The 18,276-nt window shown below is 32.6% G+C and overlaps 2 protein-coding genes across 2 annotated transcripts; one reads left to right on the top strand and one right to left on the bottom strand.

The window, feature by feature from the left end:
- Positions 1-468: 468 nt before the first annotated feature.
- LOC115442121 (gustatory receptor for sugar taste 64f) lies at positions 469-12,449 on the bottom strand. Its single transcript, XM_030167096.2, has 12 exons — positions 12,282-12,449; positions 10,577-10,718; positions 9,858-9,976; positions 8,689-8,868; positions 8,131-8,279; positions 7,646-7,768; positions 5,667-5,821; positions 5,552-5,596; positions 5,105-5,273; positions 4,653-4,742; positions 864-1,010; positions 469-713 (listed from the first exon to the last, which is right to left on the bottom strand). Exons 1-11 carry the CDS (start codon positions 12,331-12,333, stop codon positions 894-896), a joined length of 1,341 nt encoding a protein of 446 aa, XP_030022956.2. The 5' UTR covers positions 12,334-12,449; the 3' UTR covers positions 469-713; positions 864-893.
- A 2,591-nt stretch (positions 12,450-15,040) lies between these two features.
- On the top strand, positions 15,041-17,938 carry LOC115442099. Its single transcript, XM_030167069.2, has 3 exons — positions 15,041-15,860; positions 17,171-17,273; positions 17,835-17,938. Exons 1-3 carry the CDS (start codon positions 15,651-15,653, stop codon positions 17,918-17,920), a joined length of 399 nt encoding a protein of 132 aa, XP_030022929.2. The 5' UTR covers positions 15,041-15,650; the 3' UTR covers positions 17,921-17,938.
- Positions 17,939-18,276: the final 338 nt, after the last annotated feature.

The raw sequence follows: 18,276 nt of genomic DNA, 5'->3' as shown, positions 1-18,276 counted from the left end.
AAATTGATTTGACATCGGGCAGGTGACCACAAAAACAAAGTTAATTGTTTTGGCAATTTGCTTGAAAAAGGGAGTTGTGCGGGCCCACATTAGACTGGTGTAATGACAGCTTAAATAAGAACATATTTTAAATTACTATTATTAAATTGATAAAAGAACTAAAATATTAAAAATTATTTTAAAGTACATAATTTTTTTTTTATAGCAACTTGGACTTCTTACGTGTGGATTGGACCGAGCTCTAAAATGGTGCACTCCAGTGTTAATTGTACAAATAAGTTGACTTCCTTTAGAGTGTGCTGAGTGTTTTTCCTAATGCTGAGTTCAATGAAATTATTGGCTATTCAAATCAATCTAATAAGAGGTTCTCTTATAATTAGTGAAAAGGTAAATAATTAATATTTTTTATTTTTACATAATGTATTTATCTTTTAATACTAAAATAAAACCCTTCATTAGGTTATAAAGTCGTTTATTATTTTTTACGGGTAGGTACCATATCTTAAAAGTTAAAATATCGATATTTATAAAATTTTCTAACCATAATATTACCTATAGGTCTTTTACTGGTACCTAATATTACCTTTATTCTATATTAGCTTTTGCCTGCGGCTCCGCCCGCGTGAAAATATTTTCGCTGAATAAAAGTTCCACTTTATATTTTCCCGCGATAAAACACGTATAGCACGAAGGAATATTGTAGTTTTCAATTGCTGAAAAATAAATTAAAATCGGTTAAGTAGAACCTGAGATTAGCGCATTCAAACAGACTAACTGTTAAGCTTTATATATATTGGTATAGATTTAAAAAAAATCTCATTTTGACTTTCGCCATAGCTACGAATATTATAGATAGCTCTTACATAGAAGTTATTTGTTATTTATTTAAAATTTTAAGGTGTCGCCGTCGTAGAAATGTTTGGCGGAATCAGCGTCGTAGTGTCCGTGTCAGCAGTTGGCGAATTGAATTGAAACATCACCAGTTCGTAAGTCACTATTGTGCCGGCAACCTGGAATAAAATATTTAAATGCAATCGTCTCACAGTGGACGGAAAAACGGGGCTCCCTTTCATAGGAATTTTGAAAAAAAAATTGCAATTTTCCTTAAACCTAAGTATGTGGTATTGTTACTATCATCTTAACATTTAATATTATCATAATTTTATCGGTTTATTTGGTCTCAATAAATAAAAAAATGCACTTTGCAGGTTTTAAATGTATGAAAACGGGTTTTGTTTTCGTCATAACTTTTTATATTAAGATGTAAAGCTGAAACTTTCAGGTATTGTAACTTAGATCCTACCTAAGCTATATGATGTATGACCTTGACCCCAACCGTGCCCGTTTAGAAGATATGAGGTCAATAAAAATGCATGTTTAGCCCATATTCTGACCAAGGCTAATGTGCCTTAAACTAATTAGTTTCTTGAATTTGTCTATGCAGTAATATTATATGATAACTAAAGACCCCACACCACTTATGGTCTTGACCTTAAAGAACCACGTTCCAAAGATATGAATTAATTAAAAGCTTACATTTTGACCACATTGTTACACGGACATACCTAAATACATTAAACAAATTATTGTCTTAAATTGATTGTTCTGGTATTGTAATACATTAACCGAAGACCCCATATGACTTTTGACCTTGACCTCGAAGAGACCCCGTATAAAGTATGAATAAATCAAAAAATCTTTAGTCTATATTACCACCCGAGATTATGAACTTCAAACAATACTGTGTCTCGTACTAGATTTGAGACACAGTATTATACTTAATTAGTAAATACTTGATATGACCTTTGACCTTAATTCCTAATGACTCAACCCAAGAAGTATGAAAATTAGAGAACTGAGTCACTGACTGATAAATACATCGCCTTTTTAAACTACTTAGGCTAAAATCATTAAATTTGGGACAAAGTTTCTTTAGACAAGAAAAGAACTTTGCAAATTCATCTCAAGAGTGAAGAAACAGATAATATTTGTTGAAAAAAAATACACTATCGAAGAAAAGTAAAATTTTGTATTTTGTTTATAACTATAAATAAATGATGGATCTATTTGAAAAAAAAAATGATAATAGATGATGTCTGTTAACATAATTTCCTAATTTGCACTAGAGAGTGACACTAATAATAATTTGGCTTCTTCTAAAAGTGGTTGATTACGAATTTGACTTATTCTTGGTCTAAAACTAGAGAGATATGGGTCAGATGAAATCATTAAATTATGGATAATGTGCTCATTCATTGCAATTCTACTGTTTTTCCGTGAGTGAAAAGTTCTGAAATATTTAAAATCTTTGTTTCGCGCTTCGGATACCTCCTCGGAGAGTTTGCCTATTGGAATGAAGTTATTATGCTCAATTATGTCTGCACCATGTATAAGTAATTTATGCACACTAGATGGCATATGATACCATGCATACAGCTCGACATATTTATGAGCGGTTGTAGTAGAATATTGTCGAAATTTTTCAACATCAACAAATTCTCCACATGAAATTACTTGAAGGATGACTTGAAAGCGTTTAATTAATTCTGCATCTACTCCTGTGATCCGTGCTGTGGTTTCAGAATCAGCAAAAATCTTCTAGCTGTATTTCCATCATTGGTGGTTCCTGTACCTTGCTTTTACAACATGTATGAGAAGTCCAAGTTCATCTCGACATTGATCTTGGATTGCTTTTTTATTCGCCAATTGTTGTTTGAGATCATCTCCTTTACCTTGCCATTTCTTGAAATCAAGGCGGTAAGCTATGTGCAATATGCATTCCATACATCTTATACGTGTATGTAGAGAAGACAAGCCAAACTTAAGCATATCCACAGAAAAACTTCTTTGCGAAAACATGTCGATATTATTCATATCCTTAGGTTTTGCTTTGAAAATATCACATGTCGCTGTAGATGTATCTGAGAGATGTGAGATTATCTTGCCGTCATTATCATGGTCATATGTAATTTGTGGTTGACGCTTACATTTTCAACTCTAATTGGCTGTAGAGCAGCAATTTCCCTTTCTACTAAAGCCATTTCCTCCTTAATATTTAAATCATTTTCTTTAGCAAATTTAAAATAAAATGGCCGACAGTAAAATGTTGAATCTGCTTTCGGATTTTCCCATACTACTTCATCAGTGTAATCTCTTACCAGTTTCAACGGAACAACTGAACACATAAAAATGCTGGAATCATCACCGTCCATTTTTTGTTTAAAATTGCTGTGTCCAAATGCACCATCAAATCCCCATTTACTGGTAAGAATTAAATTGGAGCCCGTAGAGTCAGTTTCCAATGTTTTGAATATTCTTTTAACAGTGATATCCATAAGAGATTGAAGTTGAAGTTTTACTTCTGATTCAGTAATCACCATATCTTGTTTTTCTATATAGCATTCTTGCTTCTCATTCTGTATTAATTCATAAGAAGGGAAAACATGACATCCCATATTTTTCATTTCTTTTCTTAATGTTTTATATTGCCATTTAGATAATTTTAAAGACGTTGCGATACCCAATGCTTTGTCAGCAGAGCAAGCTCTCTGATTTGCATTCAGACTGGCTCGTAGCATTGGAGCACCTTCCGGATGTTTAATTAGGTGCTTTAATAATTCAGCAAAGTCGGTCAGTGTTTCATTTTCGCCTGCTTTTTTGGCCAACGCATAAGCTAAAGTGTCGAAGTCATTGTCTAATAGCAGAGCTTCCGTTATTTACGGGGTACTTCAAGATCAAGGTCAAATATCATATTGAGTCTTTAGATAATGTATAATAATACCAGGATAAGTAATTTTAGACAGTGAGTTGTTTAATGAATTTACGGTCCTGTGACAACATGGTCAAAATGTGCACTTTTAATTAATTCATATCTTTGGAACGTGGTTCTTTAAGGTCAAGACCACAAGTGGTGTAGGGTCTTTAGTTATCATATAATATTACTGCATAGACAAATTCGAGAAAATAATTTATTTAAGGCACATTAGCCTTGATCAGAATATGGGCTAAACATGCATTTTTATTGACCTCATATCTTCTAAACGCGCACGGTTGGGGTCAAGGTCATACATCATATAGCTTAGGTAGGATCTAAATTACAATACCTGAAAGTTTCAGCTTTACATCTTAATATAAAAAAGTTATGACGAAAACAAAACCCGTTTTCATACATTTAAAACCTGCAAAGTGCATTTTTTATTTATTGAGACCAAAAAACCGATAAAAATTATAATAATATTAAATATTGAGATGATAGTAATAATACCACATACTTAGAATTAAGAAAAATTGCAATTTTTTTTTCAAAATTCCTATGAAAGGGAGCCCCGTTTTTCCGTCCACTGTGCGTCTGTCCTATAAGTTTGTAAAAGTTGAATTACCTTTCCAAAATAAAATATTATTGTAATAGGTTGATTTCGGATTTTTTGGAAGACGCCGATCAGCAGTCGACATTTTGTGACTGATAATTTAATTAAGTAATAATCGGACCATTTTCAACCTTGCTGAGCTGCTCTATACTATTTTGTTAAATTTGGAATTTAATTTCAATAAAATTGAATACCTACATCAATCAATATACCAACTCATATACATAAACATAAAAATGTTCCAATGGATTCGAAGTTATCAATAAATAAACAATATAAATTTACCGTCAAAAGCAATCCACGTGTCACTGAGAAAAATTGCAAACCGCTCAAAGCGACTTTGTCCCCGTTCACTTGATCCAAGAACCTTTGTACCTAAAATCGTTTAAATACAATTCATCCACAGAACTCATTTCCTTTCCACCACAAAGATGAAAGAATATATCGAATGACACAATTATAGAAACGTTTGTTCGTTTTATCTTTGTTTTGTATTATAGCAAACATCAGGTAACCTCCCATTAGTTTATTTTAAATATGACGAAAATTAACGATGATATATAGAATTGAAACGTAGACAGAGAAATTATGTAATTAGTGAATAATTTCCATTTTACGAACTGAAACCATGCCATCAACCCAATTTTATCCAAATCCCATCGATTTTTATGACATGTTTGCATTGCATAGGCTTGGATAGTTTAAAATAACAAAAAACCGTCAAAATATATACTAACCTCCACACAATAAACTGGCGAAGGCACATCATACAATATAGGTGCTGGTACCATAGAAGCTGTGTTTACTTGAGAAGCTATAAGAGACACCGCTACAGATCTTGAAATAAGGTAAACTAAAGAAAATAAAAAATAGGTTGCTGCTTCATAACCGCTTAGGGGCGTTGTTCTGCGAACAAATGAGACGGTGAAGTATCTTTGTGTGTGATTAAAGTAAGAAACATTTTTTGGAAATATATAAGAGCCTAAGGGATTAAATAGGGGATGAAACTTTATAGTGGTTAATGCTATTGGAGAAGTAAGTTGACAATAGGAATCCACAAAACCGCAGAGAATTAGTAAGTATATTACCAACTCCTATACCTTTTTCCCATCATAATCAAAAGGAAACCTTTGCACAGTAGAAAAGACAATTAATAAATAATGGCGAAGATATAAACTACTTACTTCTTAGACCGACTGTTGCAATCTCCGTTGCCCTTAATTCCATCCCTGAACAGAAAAATATAATCATTTCATAACTATAATTATAAAATACAGCGCATGAATCAATCAAACTTACTCCAAAGTATTAAACAATTGTAAACAAATAAAGAACAGATTGTTGGCAAATGAAACAAATACAATCCCGCTGATTACTTCATCGACTTTTCTTACGAGTTGAGTTGCTCTGCAGTACTCTTCTCTTGTAGATTTCCAAAATATTTCTGGTAGATACTGAAATTATCAAGGAGGATTTACTACTAATACAAGAAAATAATTAGAATAACTACAACTTCAATTTATATTATTAACACTACAAAATATCAAGTACGATAATTAATGAGGAAATATGATATAATTGCGTTAATATTTTATGAAACTAATTTACCGAGAGACAATTAGTTGATATTCAAAAAGGAGAACTATTAATATATTATAATGATCACCCGCTCGTTTCGTTCCTAGTTATCTAAATCCATCCAAAGGTTGTTTGAAAGATTGCGCCGATTGCGATAAGACGGCCATTTGTACTTCCTGTTTGTTCATAATCTCTATTGTATATTTACTTTTCCATAAGGCTTGATTGTACAATAGATTTTAAATAAATAAATTATGCTGATCAAAATTCATATGTTCTCATAAATTAGTATAAATTCTTGCCAAAACAAAACCCTGTTTTAAAGCAAAACATCGATATACACATATAGCGGTGACATGCCTTGCTTTGAAAAAATAGACTTTTTATCAATTCTGTATATTTTTTTTTAAATTATTCTTCAAATTAGAATGTGGTTCATTTAAGATCATTGTGAAAAGCAACTATACCGCAGTCAATCCATACAAATTTACAGCTTACTGATTCAACTCTAACTACTTACAGCATGTGCCAAACTTATCTAGTAAGGAGATCAGTTAGAGCCTGTATTGCTTAACTTGAACGTTGTTCCGCAATGACTTCCGACTCAAACTAGACTTAACCGTTACAAATTAATCGGAACTCGCAACTTGGTACACATCTCAAGTTGTTTCATTCAATATGAATTTAGACTTTAAATAGGTATGAATTTTCAATTGGTACCACGGGCTGCAATCATTATTATTTAATTCTAGTACGGGATTGACATATTTTTATGCTATTGATAGATTCATCGCAAGGATAATACGCCTTTACTTCACATTTCATTTTTTTAAAAGCGTTAACAATTATTGAAATATATCTTCTTCAGATACCACAGATTTTTATCTTCTCTGGAGTTTTTTGATGTTTTAGTGTTCAACAGTTTGTAGCCGGAGTTAGATCAATAGATCAAAATGTCATATCTATAAACTAATGATGTCCACGACTCCAAAATTGGTAACCAGTATACTATATGTTAAATTGTTTTTTTGTTTTTTAGTGGTTTGAAGACGGTTTAATTTTTTGTTAAAAAGTTTTTATTTGCTATTCAAGACTTGTAAGACTTATAATATTATGAGTATGTTAGTTTATTTATTGTTTATATTTAGTATACAATAACTAAACAAATAGAAGTTTTGAAACTCCGATACGTTTAGTTGGGCAAACTTTTTAATTAATAACAGTTCCACACGGGGTGTCTACATGCGAGTGGTCATTCGGCGAAACTTTGCCATTTAATAGACATGTTCTCTCCAAGCAAATCCAAAAAGTTTAATCCTTCTTAGTGGTTGGATTTCTAAAAACATGGATATGGCATCCATTTAAAAATGTATGTCTTTATAAATAATTATAGTATTTGCCATATATTATAAAATCATCTATCTAAACTAGACGTGCTCTAGCTCCTTCCTTATCATAATTTATGCAAATATGTTTAGAAATATCATAAAAAATGTTTCTGAATCTGGGTACTAGAAGTAATTCAAAAGCTAGTTTAAAGATTAAAAATAAAATAGGGACTTGAATTGTTAATACCCCTGGACATGCCTTTACAACCTAAAATGCTCGAAACCGGGTGATCTGGAAGCAAAGAAGTTCTTGTACACGGACGGATCCTGACAGTAGCCTAGGATGAAGGCAAGTAGACAAAGAATTCATACCTTCCCTTGAGCGGCTGCTAACTTTTTGTTCACATGATCTAGACGCGACGTTAAATAGTAGCTCATACAGATGACGAACAAATCCGAGAAATTCCAGATAAATGTCGATTGGAAATGCAAGAACTGTAATTAAACAATTTTTACTTTAAAAATGAAAAACAAGAAATTTTGTTAGAGAATCCATTCCTCTTCTAAAAATTGTTATTAATCTATGAACTAACAACTGGACATCTTATTCAAATGAAAATCCAAACACATAGCCCTGATTAAAAATAAGTGTATGTTTACAGGCAGTGTCGCCTTTAATGTACAACTAATTTAATATATCTATTTTGTTCTTGTTTTATAAATCTCTCAATTAAGGTATATTCATATTTTATCCATCTGTTACTAAATCTCTTTTAATATTATCATCCTCATTAAACGCACTAAAATGTATCACAAAATGGAAATATTGAGAAAATCATACCATAATCAATAGATACCTGTGTAATCATCCCTAACAGTGGCGAATATGGTAGACAATTAAAAACCCACGGATAGAAATGCCGTGCAAATCCTTCGTAGACACTCTTATTTGGAAAGCACATTATCGCACCAGCAAATGCTGATAGTAATGACAAAATGTGCTCGGCTGAAATTATAAAGTAGGGACAATTAAATCTACAAAAAATCATAATATGTTTAAACTTTACTGTATTTGACATTAGATTTCATTTAGTACCTACGTATTCTACGTTGTCAGGATTAAAACTAATAAAATATTAGGTTTTGTTTCCATTAATATTATGCTTGACCAAAGACACAAAGTCAATAAGGAAACCTTACAGTCGCGTGGCTTCTAATGCTATTCAAATATATTCGTTGTATATTTGAATATTTCATATTTAACATTTTATAATTGTTTACACAAAAATATGGAATTTATAAGTAATTATGTCTCCATGAGAAAAACTCGAACATAGTAACATAATTCACTAATCCCAATTCAAGTTTATGTAATGTCGCTTAATGAATGTGAAACCAAAACTTGGAATTCTTACATAAAGCCAAGAGAAGGACAACGGCACAGGTAATTTGGCATGTCCTTGTAAGCTTATTATCGTAGTTCGGGTATAGTTCTTCTGTTTTCGCCACGTGCTGAACGAGGTCGGGCCACGCCGTCGCCACTCGAAAGAACATGAGCATTGTAAAACATGTCGTCCCGTAGAAAATTATTGGTGCTGGAAATAGGAGGTTAGACTTCATTTCTATAATATTGAAACCACATAATGAACAAACAATCCAGACCGCCATAGTGGCCCATGTAAGTATGTTGCGTTCCGGGATCAGCCTGTGTATATCCAGGTACAATAGGCCGGCATAATTGTGTCGACTGCCGATGGGTAATCATCTCTCGTTAGTCAAAATTGTATTGGACCCCACTCCACTTACCATCAGTTGCAGTGGTGTCACTTTGCCATGTCATATAAAAAACGTTGTAGCTTGGTTTGTATATAGCTGAATAAATTTACATTCCTCATTTACAAAGTGGTGTTACCATAGCTATGTGAGGTAACCTAAGATATAAAATTGTTTTTCTCAAATTCCGAAGAAATACCACACTCCCACATTACCAGGCATTTATTTAAGACATTGAAATAAAAACTAAAAACTATTTAAACGGATTTTATCGCGGTTTTTTATATTATTATTTTCTCCCGACGTTTCGAAGACTTTGCAGCCTTCATGGTCACGGGGGGGACTGAGGTGTTGTTCATCCGTAAAGTCAAAGTTACAATATCTACCTACATTTTTCAAATATACAACTTTTTAAAATTTTTTTTTTATCTGTTGACGGTCCGATCTACGCAGAAGGCTGCAAAGTCTTCGAAACGTCGGGAGAAAATAATAATATAAAAAACCGCGATAAAATCCGTTTAAATAGTTTTTAGTTTTTATTTCAACATTTATTTAAGGTTTGATTCATTTTGCTAGACGTTCGAGAATGCATTCTTAAACCAACTTTAAGTCACTTTATAAATGGTTTTAATCAAATATCAAGAACTCACTAGTATCCTACTTGCTGGATTGGAAGCCAAATTATTATAATCGATCTGTTATATACACATTTATCCAGTGTTACAATTTCCAGAAGAGAAGAAAAGGATTCCTACTGATTTAGTATGAACAAAAGATCTTGATAAAGAATGTATACCAAACAACGACTTACTCGTGGCGTTCAGTGTAGTCTCTGTGCTAACAACTCTGATGATACACATCACCACTATAAATATTTGGCCGAAGAACGATAACAAGGAGTAAAAGCACTTCCACGATGTAATGATAAACCTGAAAATTAATAATATACTTTAATGCAAGAGCAAGCCATTCTGGCTGGTATACGGCACAACTGCCCACGAGCAGCAGCTAAACCACTAAAACTTTCCATTATATTACATTCCATGGTATTTCACTGCCCTCGACACCTTAAGACACTACGAAATTTTTACAGTCCAAATTAATAATATTTAATATTGTCAATTCTCTTTATTTTAAAGGTTTTTTTTACATTTTTACTTACATTTAAAAAAAAACATGCATAAAAAATATAAAAAAAAATTATGACCCTCCGATGGCGAAGCTCAAGACCTAGGCCACCGGCGGTTAGGGATTCAAAGCGAGGAATCTCCTCACAATGCGCGCCTCAGAAATATTTAATATTATTTTTTTTTTTATTATTTCGGATAAAAAAACATTTGCAAAAAAATTATGAAAGTAGGATTAAATAGATATCGGAGATAATTGTACAACTACATAACCCACAGTTTATAATTTCATATTATTATCTTTAGTATTATTGTTTTAAAGTTCAAATTCACATTGATCAACATCATGCGTTACCTATGCAACAAGAAAATATTTTTTTTAATTATTACAAATTGTACGTACTTTACATTGTTAGCGTCATTGCTAAATATTCCGACCACAGGTAAAAGTGAAAACGCTTGCCCGATTAGAAGTGTTGCCCTCAGCGACTTCTGGAAGGTTGCAGGCGTTTGTTTTTTTAAATTGGCAGGGTGAACTTTGTTCCCTGAAATTACAAACTCTCGTCAAATTTATATTTCTACTAGCTTTTGCCCGCGACTCCGCTCGCGTTATAAAGTTTTTTGGGATAAAGTATTCCGTTATAAAAGTCACGCTACATATTTTCCCGGGAGCCTATGTTCTTCCCAGGGTCTCAAACTGTCTCCATACCAAATTTCATCTTAATACGTTGGGTAGTTTTTGAGTTTAACACGTTCAGGCAAACGGATGAAGCGGGGGCCTTTGTTTTATAATATATTTTTGTAGAACTTTTTAAGAGGAACAATCCCGTCATACATCATTGTTGCATAAATTTAACCGTTTACGCAGCGCACGCAACGGAAGCTCTCAAAACTAATAAATTTTCCCCGCTTTTGCAACATGTTTCATTACTGCTCCGCTCTTATTGGTCATAGCGTGATGATATATAGCCTATAGCACTCCAAGAACAAAGAGCTATCCAACACAAAAATATTTTTTTAGATCGAACATATAGTTCCTGAGATTAGCCATTACTGCTCCGCTCCTATTGGTCATAGCGTGATGATATATAGCCTATAGCACTCCACGAACAAAGAGCTATCCAACACAAAAGATTTTTTCTGTTTGAACCGGTAGTTCCTTAGATTAGCGCGTTCAAACAAACAAACAAACTCATCAGCTTTATATAATAGTATAGGTTTACGATATAATTTTTTAAATCGTATGTTTTAATTACGTATAGTTCTGGGAGATCTTCTGCCGGCGGTAAAAAAAACAATAAGAATACCTATTTACAGATTTTCTCAAGTAAATTACAAGGTATGTAGGGGTTTATCATTTTTTTTTGCTTTCGCGGTGTAAGTGCATTACCACTACCGTCTAGAAGCCCTTGCGCAACCGAAGGACGGTTTCGGCATTAATAGCAGTATGAAGGCTACCTTCTACACTGCCGTCCATCCCATGTAGAATCTAAGCTATATTTTTTTTTACAAGTGAAAGAAACGAGTTCTTTCAAAAAAGATCTTACTTCAAAATTAGTCTCAATAACCTTCTTATAATCCATATAGAAGTTAGTAATTATAGTAACTAAAAATAGTGTTAGTAATAATAAAAAATATTTTTAAAAATTAAAATAAGTAGACCATCAATTCCTCACTTTCTTCTTAAATAGATAATAATTTATAATCAATTCTATATGACCCCACTCCACTTACTATTAGGTACAATGAAGACACTTATAAAAAAAAAGTATGAAATATTTAAAAAAGTAAAAAGTCAAATAAAGAATTGTTAAAAGATTATGAAAAAAAAAATGGTTAAGGCGATACCTCAAGGTCCATTTTCATACATTTTGTTTCACCTTAAAATTTCGTCATATTAAATTTTAAAGGCCGAAATATCCATGATTATTAATTATTTTTACGTTTTTCTTTCAACTGCGAGAACTAATCACTAACTAGACGTGAATTTAAATTCTTTACTTGCCAATACTTGTTTAGTTACCCAGATTAAAGGTGAAACAAAATGTATGAAAATGGACCTTGAGGTATCGCCTTAAGACTAAAGAGAATACTTAAAAAAAACTCACTTTTTACTGGCACCCAAAACGCCAAATTCTTTTGTGTGTTCTGTCGTCCCATATTTGATCACAAGTAGCGTAGTAAATGGCAGTAAACTATCATTGACCAAGTTCTATGTGTTTAATGTATATTGATTGTTTGTTTAGTATCGGACGACCAGGGTTCCTCAACAAACCTGCAATGTATGTTTTATCATAGAATTCTCTAGGATATGGTCATCATAAGACATGATAATGCAAGTGTTTCGAAACAAAAATATTAATAATAATATACAACATATCACCATGACAAAGCATTTTTTACATATTATGTGGCCACTTTCAAACTCTTTACTATCGAAAAATAACATTATATGGAACCCAGTTAAGTTCAAATTAATTGAATTGAAAATAACACATAATTCGATAATTGGAGTGTTGTTTGCCACCACAATGATACATTACTTATAATGTATAATTTATCAAACACGAAACTTTACACGTTGTTTTTGGATCCACCATAATTGTATGTGTGACTGTTAATTTCTACTCCGTTTGCGTGTCAACTAATTGCTTTCATCGTTGGAAAACACCAGAAGATATTTATCGCTAACTTTTTTATTACAAACCAGCAATTTGCAGGTGCTTACTTTATTCCAAAGTGACGAACAATTTTATAAGCATAATTATCTATAGTAGGCATGATAGTTTAAAAAAATACAATTATAACTGTTTAAAAATAGCATTACTTGGAAATGCAATTGATGCATCACGCTGGTAGCTAATCAAGTCGATTCGAGCCGGAAGTGATGTTTTTAATAATGTCATATTATATGCAGATAAAGATTATTTATTATTATTGTAATTTATTATTACAGAAACCTGGGAGTGGGATACCTAAATAGACGATCGTCAATGCCCAAAAAAAAGTATGTGCAACTTTCTCGTTGACTAGTGAAAAATAGTAACTACATAATATAACTTACCATCAATTGAGCGGCATGCTTCTCTCATCATTCATGTGCAAAAATAAAACAATATTTAACACTTTCGCCACAACAACATTTAGTAACGTCAACTTCTTGACACTAAAATCAAGACGTCAAATCACGTGTACTGTAAATCTGAATGCACTGGCAGTATATTTTACGCCAGCAGCTCGTAGTAAACTCCAATAGACGAATTCTTGTTTCGCAATACGTAAAAGTTTACGTAGTTGACGGCAAAATGCCCTCACTGCACTTATGGTAAGTGGAGTGGGTTCCGATAGAATGTCGACTGACGAGAGATGATTACCTCTCGGCAGTCGACACAATTATGCCGGCCTGTTAGAACCGGATATGCACAGGCTGATCCCGGAACGCGACCTACATTGTGTGACAGGGCGACGTTGGACTATGTTTAGTTTCATATCAAAACCTTGCCCAGCTCAATATGTAGGTATGCATAAGGTTTAGTATTGATAATACGTGCTGCTGCTTATTGACACAAACAAATATCTGTTTTCACACCGACGCTTACGAATATGTCGTCGTTCCGTTCTCGCGCGAACTTTCTGACGATATTGCTGTCACAAAATATCTTCCATAAACAGGTGACTGTCTAATATAAGTTGGTAGTTGTGTTACCGTCTGTGAGGCTTCTAGCTTTGCTTACATAGTTAACAAAGTTAAACCAAAAATATATTCGATTTAGTGAGACCAGAAATAATATGTTATGGTTACTTGCATATTTATTTGATATTGATAAACCTATATTTGCCTCGATATTGGAGTAACGTGATGTTTATTAAATCTAAATATTTCTCATGCTATGAGAAAATCGCTAATGAAACGCACAGCACTTATGATTAAGTTGCTTATTGAATGCGTTCTATACATATATCTATATTTACCACTACACGACATTTTATGACTAGTCTACTATATCCGTATCTCAATGCAGCTTCCCAACTTCACACTTCTCAATGACAAAATGCAAAAAATCAAACAAACCTTATGCCTTTTATCCCCGAAGGTTTAGGCAGAGTTGTAAACAGGGCACCGATTTTTCGCCATATATGTTTTGATCTATGATGTGATAGAATACTAACCTATCGTCATATCGAAGATAAATCTCAGAGCAATGCCGTACTCCACACGCAATAAAACTACGCTACAAGTCAATCACTTTTTGAACACATCATACAAGTCTGATTTCGATCCAAACACAATAAGTCACCTACCGCAATGTACCTGTAAAAATCAATGATCTCCGATTCTAAAATTGTGTACTAGAGCCATGAGAAGAGAGTTCACGGTCGTTATAGCAACGATTTGCGACAGACTTATTGTGTGATAGAATACGTGCCGTATAGACGGCATTGTAGCTTACTGTGCGTAGCGTGCTTACTAGCTTATGTATGGAAAATAACAGTACATCAAATTTAAACAATAATTTTTGACGCGAATATGTTTTATGAATAAAAATAGTTGTGGAATCCTTTCTATTAAGTTATAGTGTGTTGTATTTTATACGAAGCATTTAATTTGGATTGTATTTTTGTAACAAACCTCCAACAAAATAATCTCTATCGCCCATGAAGACCAGAATAATGCGGTTACATTGTTAAAGAAATGTTTTGGTCTTCAGCAATACTCTTCCTCCAGCCTGTTCCTTGCATATGTGTATTAGCAATTTTTTACGTGTTTTTTGTTTAACCAATTTAGTTTAAAATTATTCATTCTGGTCATTGCAATTTTCAAATATTTAAACATATAATATTTGACGAAGAAGTATATCACGAGTAATTTTTTAAAAGGACATCCCTTTTAGTCAGTGCTGCCAACGTCACGGGGTTCCACTTCATCATTACCTTCCATAACGTGAGAGAAAACTTCATCTTATTCGCCACTTTTAATGGAGAATGCTCTAAACTTACTTATAGAGCTCTGCACAGTTCGACAGCGCGCAAGATAATCATATCAATTGCGACGTGCCCTATTTATACCAACGATTTAACATTCGACTGGTTTTGCATAATTATTATTTCAAATTACCCGACGCTCTGACATATTTGTCTTTATGAATATTTACGATGTGGTGTCGCCTTTATTATATATATAACAAATACATTGATATTCCATTAAATACATTATAAATTAATAAAAATATTATCTAATACTATCACCGACATACACGATTGAAAAGACAAAACAAAACGAATCCAACAAAATGATCGAACTCATTTCGTACAAACAAATTGAGTTTCAAGTTATAAAGAAATTCCAATCGTATATGTTTATTACTTGTTCATACACAATGCAATATAATTTACTCAGTTTAATAAAATAAAATAGCAATAATGTTATACAATTCAATATATTTTCTTTCAAAATCGATAGAACTTTGAATTATAAAATGTATTATATTTTGATCCTTCAAATTATTTTCGTATCTTGCCAAGATTTCCCGCTGTATAACACTGATGACATGATAATCGAGAATTTGAGAAAAAGAGAAGTTATCCCATTGAACCAAATAAACAGAAGGTTGTTTCGAAGTAATGAACAGATAAGGTATAGAAGGACTAAGGATGTTCAAGAAGATTTAGCAGAACGGAAACTAGATGTAAGTAATTTTACAACTGGATTTTGAAATTCAAAAGATCTAACTTCTGCTAGGCAGTAACATTATATTTGATATAATATTATTGAACTTTAAAGCCAGGTCCTTTAGCGTCATATTTCAGTACCTACTAATCCTACATAGTGCTACTCCTCACATAAATGTATAAGTCGAATATACAAGAGTCATACTCTAATCTACGATTCTATATAATTGGTGTTAAAAAAAATACTATCTGTGTAAGCTGTTTAATACAATACAGATCACATAAATTTAACTTGAAACTCGTAAAACAGGATAGTAATGATAAAAATGTGTTTTAAAGAAAATATACTGTAAGGCGACTCTGCTACGACGCGCCGCGCAGCGTCTCGCGGCTGCGGGCAAGCAGGTTTGATGGCTTATCGCTCGATTCTGCGGTTGCTGCAAAAGCCGGTCTTTAAACTTTCCAAAATTGTATTTTATATATTTTTTATATTTAATTAAATGTTTTTATTAACAATAAAATATGTTATTATTTTTTCCGTTCAAAAATTAAATAGCTTCCTGGATAAATGATTGGAAACGTCTTGCACCGCACAACTGCGCGAAGCAATAAGTTCACCACCTGATTTTATGAAAAAAAGTATTCCAATACAAATTTAGTTCAATCTTTAAATTCTGAAATTATTGGTTGATTCGATAAATCTTTATTGGTTACAAAATAAGAACTAGTTTCATTTCAAATATTTATAAAATTTACATATTACTTTCGCATTAGGCTTGTGAAACAGTTTCTCAGCAATATAACATTTGATTTTATTACACAATTTACGCACAATCGCAGTTATTCGGCTTGAATTATCCTATCGTCTTGTAAAATTATTCAATAACGATGTTATCCAGCGTTCATAGTTTAAAAAGATTTTCTCAGCTTAACCTTTAGAACTATATGAAATCTATATCTTATAGATATTGGGACACAGTATTATTAGATTTATCAGATTATTGGACTCGATTACCCTGGAGACTATCAATTTTATAACATAATGCTTTAAAGAAATTAATATTTTATCTCGTTGTCCCTGTAATCTGCCTATTTTTCGGCAAAACTGGATTACACACGCACCATTCCTTTGATAATATAAATTCATTTTAAATCAATTATAAATTCTGATTTTGATGCTGATGTGGATCATTCCGGATTAAGTGAACCCCTAACAATTTACTATACAAAAATATGCTTTCAATAAATCAATTTTTTTTTTTTTCTAAATTAAATATTTTTAAAAATTAGTATGAAATGTTTGAATAATTGTGACGTCATCTTACAGAAGGTAAAATCACAGTTGCGTGAAGCCAGAATAAACAACGCTAAGTTGGACAAACTCCACCAGCAACTGAAATGGATGACGATTGACGACAACGAAGCAATCGGTATTGGTATTAGATAAATATATCATTAATTATTTGCTTTTCATTTATTAATTAGTGTCTTATAACTCAGTTAACAAGCATCGATATATGTACTACGTACTAGATTTGGCAATCCGAACATTCATTGTGTTCAACTGAATTTAACTGTCATGCATTCAAACTGATCTTCGTATGGTGTTAATATTGATGCTTGTGTTTGTGTACGAAGTGGCGCTCATAATATAAAAACGCGAGCCTAAGTGCAAACCTGGATGTGAATAAAAAATATTAGTCAAATAAGTAACATTATTTGTTGTACAAGTTAATAAATAGATTACAACATTGACGTTTTGGTCGCCATTTAAGTCCAGATTTTGAACAAATAGTTTATATGGACGTTCGTGTCTATAGAATATACGTCAATGTTAACAAGAATATCTATGTACATCATATTATTCATATATATCATATCATATTACCTATTCTGAAAACTGAAATAAGCAACAATCGGTGGCACATATCTAGTTAGCATGACTATAGTTTAAAAATATCATGGAAGTTGGTTTAAAAAATATATTCCAGGAACATGGATGGACGGATTACCGGATATACAGGGATTGATTTCAGCACCCAGTACCCTTGAATTAGTAATTATTACCGGCTTTTAAAATACAATAAAACAAATATTAATTTTTTTTTCATTGCTTTGAATGACGAAACGAGCTTGCCTTTCACCTGTGATTAATACAACCGATAAACGGTAGAACTCCATCCAAAACCATGAATTACAAAGTATTGTGTGCTTTTCACTGCGTTCGCCATCCTTAGATATGAGATGTTAAGTTCAATAGTTCCCACTGGCTACAATGTTCTTCAAACCGGAACACAACAGCAACTACACACTGCTGCTTGGCGGCAATAGACATTGCGGTGGTACCTACCCAATGGGATTCTCACATATGAGAGATCTCACCTCACCACCAGTAAAATGGTGCCACCATTATGTTACAAATGTAATAAACAA

This window comes from Manduca sexta, chromosome 28, assembly GCF_014839805.1.
Source record: "Manduca sexta isolate Smith_Timp_Sample1 chromosome 28, JHU_Msex_v1.0, whole genome shotgun sequence".
Classification (NCBI taxonomy): Eukaryota; Metazoa; Arthropoda; class Insecta; order Lepidoptera; family Sphingidae; genus Manduca; species Manduca sexta.
The sequence above is the reverse complement of the archived record's forward strand: the minus strand, read 5'-3'. Positions and strand labels throughout refer to the sequence as shown.